The 8,417-nt window shown below is 40.6% G+C and overlaps 1 protein-coding gene across 2 annotated transcripts in view; it reads right to left on the minus strand.

Annotated features, from left to right (window-relative positions):
* Nucleotides 1–251: 251 nt before the first annotated feature.
* LOC113932071 (cytochrome P450 3A12-like) overlaps nt 252–8,417 on the minus strand; it is a 46,770-nt gene continuing 38,604 nt past the window's right edge. Inside the window, exons 11-13 of one of the 2 annotated variants that reach the window (XM_035722054.1) lie at nt 7,697–7,923; nt 2,491–2,653; nt 252–1,039 (exon numbers count right to left, since the gene is read on the minus strand). In XM_035722054.1, coding sequence (XP_035577947.1) covers nt 944–1,039; nt 2,491–2,653; nt 7,697–7,923 — 486 coding nt within the window. In that variant the 3' untranslated portion in view covers nt 252–943. Of the gene's footprint in view, nt 1,040–2,490; nt 2,654–7,101; nt 7,186–7,696; nt 7,924–8,417 lie in introns of those variants that run through there. The other variant, XR_004819344.1, reaches the window with a different exon arrangement.

Raw genomic sequence — 8,417 nt, forward strand, 5'->3', positions numbered from 1 at the left:
GAGAAGGGAAAGAAGGGGTGGGGAGGGGAGGGAAGGAAAAGGAAGAATCCTGTGCAGCTTCTGATACCAGCTGAAATGGACAAATGCTTTTAGCCTTTCTGTCCAATCAATTGGCCAACCAACCATCTCTGATTCCATGTTCACTGTGTCGGGCCAGTTGGGAGCTGAGACTGGAACACAGAAAGAAAGTATGTTCCCTGCCTACCAGAATATCAGGGGAGATGAGGTGAAAACAAATCATATAATACTAAGTGCCTCGATCGAGTTATAAAAACATGTGCTCCAAAACCTGTAGAATTAAACTATGAATATACTTTCTGAGCCATGGGCAAAGTCACAGCGGATTAACTCTCACCCATCTTAACGTATCACATCAGAATTCTGAACAAGCTCCATCCACCCAGCAACTGTGATGGTCAAAACATTCAGTCACTGGCTCTCACTCATCAGTTCTACGGATTCCCCCTTAATGTGCTCGAAACCATCAGTTAATACTTTTGTAAAGAGGTGTTGATTGACTGGCTCAGTGTGATATTTAATGTAGAATATTCAAAATAAGACATGTGATATAAATGCCACTACCACAGTCATGACACTAATTCTTGTTTTCATTAAAGTTTGTTGATAAAATTGTTGAGAAAGTTTTATTCTTGATCAGTGCTCAGGGGAGTAGTTGGTACTAACTGAGAGTAGTCTGTGTGAATGAGACAGGCTGAGTCTACATCTCTGGCAATTATTATCACCTCCTTTACTCTCCACAATATATAATGCTCCACACAGACACCACAAAAGCTAAAAGAATGTACGGAATCCCTAGTCATCCGTCACGGGCAGTACATGTAGGCCATCTTCATTTCTGGGTTTTAGTCACAAAGGAAATTGAGGTCTCTGGTAATCTGGGATACAGCTTCTTGAAGAACAAAGGGTAAGTCTTTAGAGAAAGTCAGGCTCCACTCACACTCCCATCTCTTGGCTCAACCTTGAGAACAATGGGTTTTTCTGGTCGAAGTAACCGTTGTGAATTTAATTTCAGAGGGATCTGCAACAGTTAAGCATACGAGAACCAACAAATGAAACCCTGCCAACAACAGAAGCAAAGCAAGCAAGATACATGAAGGACAATAATGCATTACTAACATATAAATACTATTTTTAGATTCATCTATCTCTGATTCTTTAAAATTACTCTGGGGGCGCCTGGGTGGCTCAGTTGTTAAGTGTCTGCCTTCGGCTCAGGTCATGATCCCAGGGTCCTGGGATCGAGCCCCACATCGTGCTCCCTGCTCAGCGGGAAGCCTGCTTCTCCCTCTCCCACTCCCCCTGCTTGTGTTCCCTGATTGTGTTCCCTCTCTCGTTGTGTCTCTCTCTGTCAAATAAATAAATAAAATCTTTAAAAAATAAAATAAAATAACTCTGTATACAGTCAAGACTGGAGCATGGAAGCATTCATCCATCACGCTTGCAACAGAATATCTATTGAATACTTACTCTGTACCAGGCTGGCGACACACTCATATTGGCTGGTATTTTTTTTATTTTAATTTTAAGGAAAAAGGATGAGTGTTTAAAATTTAAAACAGATTCTTAGCCATTATGGCAAACAATTTTGAAAAGTGTCGGAGTTAATTTTCTTTCTTTTTAAATTTTATTTTATTTTGTTAATTTTCATACATTGAATACTGAGTGTTCATTACACATCTTATTGTGTGGACATCCACACTGCTAAACATCCTGTCACCTCTGCCATGGAAACACCCATTCATGATGACAGATTGGGATGGGATGGGAGCACAGCCTGACTGGAGCCAGGCTTGCAGAAGGTGGAGCCAAGTAGCCAGGATGGCCTGGACCCTGGGAGTCCTTCCCATCAGGCAGACATGCTTCACACCACTGATTCTCAACCTTGCTTGCCCTTGAGAATCATGGGGGCACTTTTAAAGCCACACTCTGGGAGAATTACATTAGAGTTTCTGAGATGACCTGGGCATCCGGATTTTTAACAAACCCACTGATTCCCATGTACAATGAGGGTTTGAGAACCTCGGTCACCAGAGTATCTGTAAGTTATGGTGGAGAAGAGGATCTTTCAAAAGTCACGTCATGGTTATTACTACACGTCATAACTATGCACAACATGTTCCCTTCCTTTCAGTGGACTTGAAAGAAATTTAAAATAGTGTTCAAGATCATAGGTCTGTGCATAATGATGTCACATGAACTGTACTGACTACATGACCCTTATGATTGGGGGGTCATAAACCACAGATGTGGCACTCAAGAGCTGAAGTAACTTTCAAGGTCACAGATGACTCCAGATAGATTCTCTGGCTGATAGAACAAATCACTAAGGATAAATGAGCCCATGCACACACACACACACACACACACACACACACACACACACACACACACACACACACCCTTCTTCCATATCTTAGTTTAAAAATAAAACAATAAAACATTCTTTTTGCAGAAAGTTCTCTCTCTGACCTGTGTTTCTTCACAAGGTTTGAAGGAGAAGTTCTGCAGGACTCTGACCAGGGCAAGTTTCATGTTCATGATTGCAAACCTCATCCCAAGGCAGCTTCGGGGTCCAGTTCCAAAAGGCAGGTATGTATAAGGATTTATGTTGTCCTTGTTCTTCTTACTGAACCTGGCTCCACCATACAAGTTGAAAACAAGTCAGTGAAACATAAAAATCACGAGACCTACATATTCAGGGTTCTCAACCAGGGGTACATAGGAAATTTTGATAGGCTGGTTACCGAAATCCTGGTATGCTCATTCTGCTGTGACAATTATAAGCTATAGGTTGTTGGATACCCCTTCCCCTATGGGAGCATTCAGTCTTGTTGAAGAGATGAGAGATGAATGCTTTTGAAAAGATTTATCTTAAACACTAGAATTATATTCAGGGTGATGAGATGTTCACACTCTGGAAGGCAAGCAAGAAATGAGCCTGACTGAAGGAAAGGTAGGATCCTGCCTCCACTGACTGACACTGGTCATCTATCCATGGAAAAGGGAAGCAGGAGAAATGCCTCCCGTGATTTACATTGGTATTTTTTCCCTTTACTTCCCTACCCTCCCTGCTAGGACCACCCCCAACCACTTAAACAGATCAGATTTTCAGATGATTTACATAGGCACGTGATGCTACTCCTCTATAATCATACTCACCGATATGAATAATCACTATAATTACTGAGTTTTGGTCTATCTGTTCCACAAAGCTATAAATTCCTTGAAGGTTAGACTTACACTTTATTTAAAATTCATTCCTCCATATTTATATCAAAGAAACAGGTGTATTTGGGGAAAGTGATAATGGCAATGTGGTGATGTATTATTTAAAACTCATTATATTTGATTCCATACAAATTTTAGGATTGTTTGTTCCAGCTCTGTGAAAAATGCCATTGGTATTTTGATTGGGATGGCATTGAAGGTATAGATTGCTCTGGGCAGCACAGACATTTTAACAATGTTTACTCTTCCGATGTATGAGCTTGGAATGTTTTTCCTTCTTTTTGTGTCTTCTTCAATTTCTTTCATCAGTGTTCTGTAGTTCCTTAGGTATAGATCCTTTACCTCTGTGGTTAGGTTTATTCCAAGGTATCTTACGGTTTTTGGTGCTATTGTAAATGGAATCGATTCTCTAATTTTTCTTTCTACAGTTACATTGTTAGTGTATAAGAAAGCAACTGATTTCTGTGCATTGATTTTGTATCCTGCCACATTACTGAATTGCTGTATGAGTTCTAGTAATTTAGGGGTGGAGTCTTTTGGGTTTTCCACATAAAGTATCATGTCATCTGTGAAGAGAGAGAGTTTGACTTCTTCTTTGCCAATCTGAATACCTTTTATTTCTTTTTGTAGTCTGCTGTTGCTAGGACTTCTAGTACTATGTTGAACAATAGTGGCGAGAGTGGGCATCCTTGACGTGTTCCTGATCTTAAGGGAAAGGCTCTCAGCTTTTCCCCATTGCGAATGATATTTGCTGTGGGTTTTTCATAGATGGATTTTATGAACTTGAGGAATGTTCCCTCTGTCCCTATACTCTGAAGAGTTTTAATCAGGAAAGGATGCTGTATTTTGTCAAATGCTTTTTCTGCATCAGTTGAGAGGACCATATGGTTCTCTCTCCTCTTATAAATGTGTTCTATCACATTGACTGATTTGTGAATGTTGAACCATCCTTGCATCCTGGGGATAAATCCCACTTGGTCGTGATGGATGATCCTTTTAATGTACAGTTGGATCCTATTAGCTAGGATTTTGTTGAGAATTTTGGAAACCATATTTATCAGGGATATCAGTCTGAAATTCTCCTTTTTGATGGGGTCTTTGCCTGGTTTGGGGATCAATGTAATGCTGGCCTCTTAGAATGAGTCTGGAAGCTTTCCTTCTGTTTCTATTTTTTGAAACAGCTTCAGAAGAAAAGGTATTATTTCTTCTTGAATGTTTGGTAGAATTCCCCAGGGAATCCATCAGGCCCTGGACTCTTGTTTTTTGGGAGGTTTTCCTTACTGGATTATTGGTCTATTCAGGTTGTCAATTTCTTCCTGTTTCAGTCTTGGTAGTTTATAGGTTTCTAGGAAGGCATCCATTTCTTTCAGGTTGCTTAATTTATTGGCATATAGTTGTTGATAATAAATTCTAATAATTGTTTCTATTTCCTTGGTGTTAGTTGTGATCTCTCCCTTTCATTATAATTTTATTAATTTGGGTCCTTTCTCTTTTCTTTTGGATAAGTCCGGCCAGTGGTTTATCGATCTTATTAATTCTTTCAAAGAACAAGCTTCTAGTATTGTTGATCTGCTCTACTGTATTTCTGGTTTCTAATTCATTGATCTCTGCTCTAATCTTCATTATTTCTTTTCTAATGCAGGGCTTAGGCATCATTTGTTGTTTTTTCTCCAGTTCTTTAAGGTGTAAAGATAGTTGGTGAATTCTGGACTTTTCTGTTTGAGTGAGGCTTCGATGGCTATGTATTTCCCCCTTAGGACTGACTTTGCAGTATCCCATAGGTTGTGGACCGATGTGTTTTCATTCTCATTGGTTTCCATGAAATGTTTAAGTTCTTCTTTCATTTCCTGGTTGACCCAAACATTCTTAAGCACAGTGGTCTTTAGCTTCCAAGTGTTTGAATTTCTTCCAAATTTTCTCTTATGATTGAGTTCCAGTTTTAAAGCATTGTGGTCTGAGAATATGCAGGGAATAATCTCAGTCTTTTGGTAACAGTTGAGACCTGATTTGTGACCCAGTATGTGTTCTATTCTCAAAATCACATTGAGATGCCACCTTACACCAGTTAGAATGGCAAAAATTGACAAGGCAAGAAACAATAAATGTTGGAGAGGTTGTGGAGAAAGGAGAACCCTCTTACACTGTTGGTGGGAATGCAAGTTGGTACAGCCACTTTGGAAAACAGTGTAGAGTTTCCTCAAAAAATTAAAAATAGAGCTACCCTATGATCCAGCAATTGCGCTCCTGGGTATTTACCCCAAAGACACAGATGTAGTGAAAAGAAGGGCCATGTGCACCCCAAAGTTCATAGCAGCAATGTCTGCAATAGCCAAACTGTGGAAAGAGCCGAGATGCCTTTCAAAAGACGAATGGATAAAGAAGATGTGGTCCATATATACAATAGAATATTGCTCAGCCATCAGATAGAATGAATACCCAACTTTTGCATCGACATGGATGGGAGTGGAGGAGATTATACTAAGTGAAATAAGTCAAGCAGAGAAAGTCAATTATCATATGGATTCACTTATTTGTGGAATGTAAGGAATAGTATGGAGGACATTAGGAGAAGGAAGGGGAAAATGAAGAGGGGGGGAAATGAACCATGAGAGACTATGGACTCTGAGAAACAAACCGAGGGTTTTAGGGGTGGGGGTGGGGGGATGGGTTATCCTGGTGATAGGTATTAAGGTGGGCAAGTATTGGACAGAGCACTGGGTGTTATATGCAACAATGAATCATGAATACAACAAAAACTGATGTACTGTATGGTGACTAACATAATAAAAAATTTTTTAAAAAAGGAGATGAATGAAAAGAAAAAATAAAACTCGTTATATTATGGAGAAGATGCTGAAACGTTTACAGATGATATGCCTTAAAGTAATATGGAAAACAGATAAGGAATTATAATGGTGTGTGGATGGGGCAGCTGATATGGGTTCGTAGTTGTTGGGCAGGTGATGGGCACATAGAGATTCATTAAAAGTATTTCATAGACTTGTCTCTATAGAATATGCTTGTGCATATGTCAAAAAGTCTCCACAGTAGGGGCACCTGGGTGGCTTAGTTGGTTAAGGGTCTGCCTTTGGCTCAGGTCATGATCTTAGGGTCTTGGGATCAAGCCCCACGTTGAGCTCCCCGCTCAGCCGGGAGACTGCTTCTCTCTGGTCCTCTGCCGCTCCCCCACTTGTGCTCTTTCTACCCCTCCCCCGTCTCTCTCTCTCTCTGTTTCTCTCTCTCAAATAAATAAAATCTTCAATAAAATTATCCATAATAGGCATTTTTAATACATGGATTTCATACTGCCTGGCACAGTCCCTGACACACATAGGGAAGCACTTCCTCTCATGACGGAATGAATCACAGACAGGTACAAGGGGTGCTCTCTGGTTTCCACTCGAGAGGCTATAGGAGAGGGAACTCCTGAGCTTATGGGCACCATCAGGTCCCCTGGTCTAGAAAACAGAGGACTTGGTCATTCTTGAGTTCTTTCAGCAAGTACTATGTGTAGATGCATTACTAGCACTAGGGACAGCATGCAACAGGAGAAGGGCTCGGCCAGCAGGGAGTTAGGGGCAGGGGCTAAACGTCTAGATCCCTAAAAAGTTCATCCAAATTTTGCTCACCAATACAATAAACAGGAAAGCGAGGACTTTAGCAGAATTCAAGCTGCACCCAAAGCCACACTCTGCTCTGAATGATCAGAACGGAAAGCTCAAGACCCCTCCAAGGAGGATGTCTCAGACGGCTAGAGAGCAGATGAGCTTGCTTTGGATGAACCCCTGATACTGAGAGAGGTGGGAGCTGACACAGGACTGCAGCCACACACAGCACAGGACCTTTGCGCACCTCTGTCCTCAGGAGGCTGTTCCTCCTGCCGGCAATGTGAACTCAGCTCAACGGCCTCTGCTCTCACACTACAGCTATCAGAATCTGCGGTCCAGGGTTACAAAAATGGAATGTGAGAATGTGAGGAGTAAATTCAGAGAGCTAGAGAGAGCAGAAAAACTTCAAGGAAAAAAAAGCCCCATTTTCTTAAATGAGAGAATGGTTAAGTATATTATGGTATACGCATATAATCACAAACACAAATACAGTATGTTTTTATAGCTTACTGTTACATTAAGTAAGTAGTTCAAAAATATACAATGCCATCCTAACTTTTAGTAATCTATGTATGCATAGAAAAATATCCACAAGGACACATATCACATGATTAATATTGATGTATGTGACTGGTGACGACATTAATTTTCTTTTTTCTCAACTACAGTTTGCAAAATTTTGACAACAATGATCATTTTGTAATAAGAAAAATACATCTAAAAATAAAAAGATGTACAAACAAATAATCGTACAACCACATGCTTATTATCTATACTAAGGAAATATCAGAATATCCTTCAATATGAGGGTGGGTTCCCCTTTCCAGGGTTCCCTGTACCTTTCAGGACGGAACTCCTCGGGTTCTGGCCAGAGACCCAGGTCTCGGTGAAGAGTAAAGACCGGCACCATCACCACTGTCCCTTTGGGAATGAACACACCACTGATTTCCACATCTTTCTTACAGACCCTCTCAAGTCTACCACTGATTGGGTATAATCTGAGACTTTCATTCAACACCATGTCCAGATACTCCATCTGTAGAAGGGCATCATAAGTGGGCAATGCCTGGAAGGAAAGAAACGGATTTTGATACATTGAGATTTGGGATCAACGTTCAACTCACTCTATACACTACTACTGAAGAGTTAGGAACACCTAAGAATATTTTTTTTATAAAGGGCATTTATGGACATTTTAATGTCTACCATGTCCTTTGATCTGCTCAATGGCCCACTGACATGTGTGCAATAGTAATGACCAGGGGAGACCGCAGGGACAATCCCCTAAACAGGGCCTGATGTCCTTCCCAATACCAGGTATGGTTTTTCTTCCTCATGTGAACTAAAGGGACTAATAGATTGTGAACTGTAATCTTTTTAAAATTTTTTAAAAAATTCAATTTAGTTAACATATAGTGTATTATGAATTTCAGGGGTAGAATTTAGTGATTCATTAGTGGCATATAACACCCACTGCTCATTACATCCGGTGCCCTCCTTGATGCCCATCACCCAGTTACCCCATTCCCCCCTTCCCCTCCCCGCCTCTCCAGCAACCCT

Source organism: Zalophus californianus, chromosome 10, assembly GCF_009762305.2.
Source record: "Zalophus californianus isolate mZalCal1 chromosome 10, mZalCal1.pri.v2, whole genome shotgun sequence".
NCBI lineage: Eukaryota > Metazoa > Chordata > Mammalia > Carnivora > Otariidae > Zalophus > Zalophus californianus.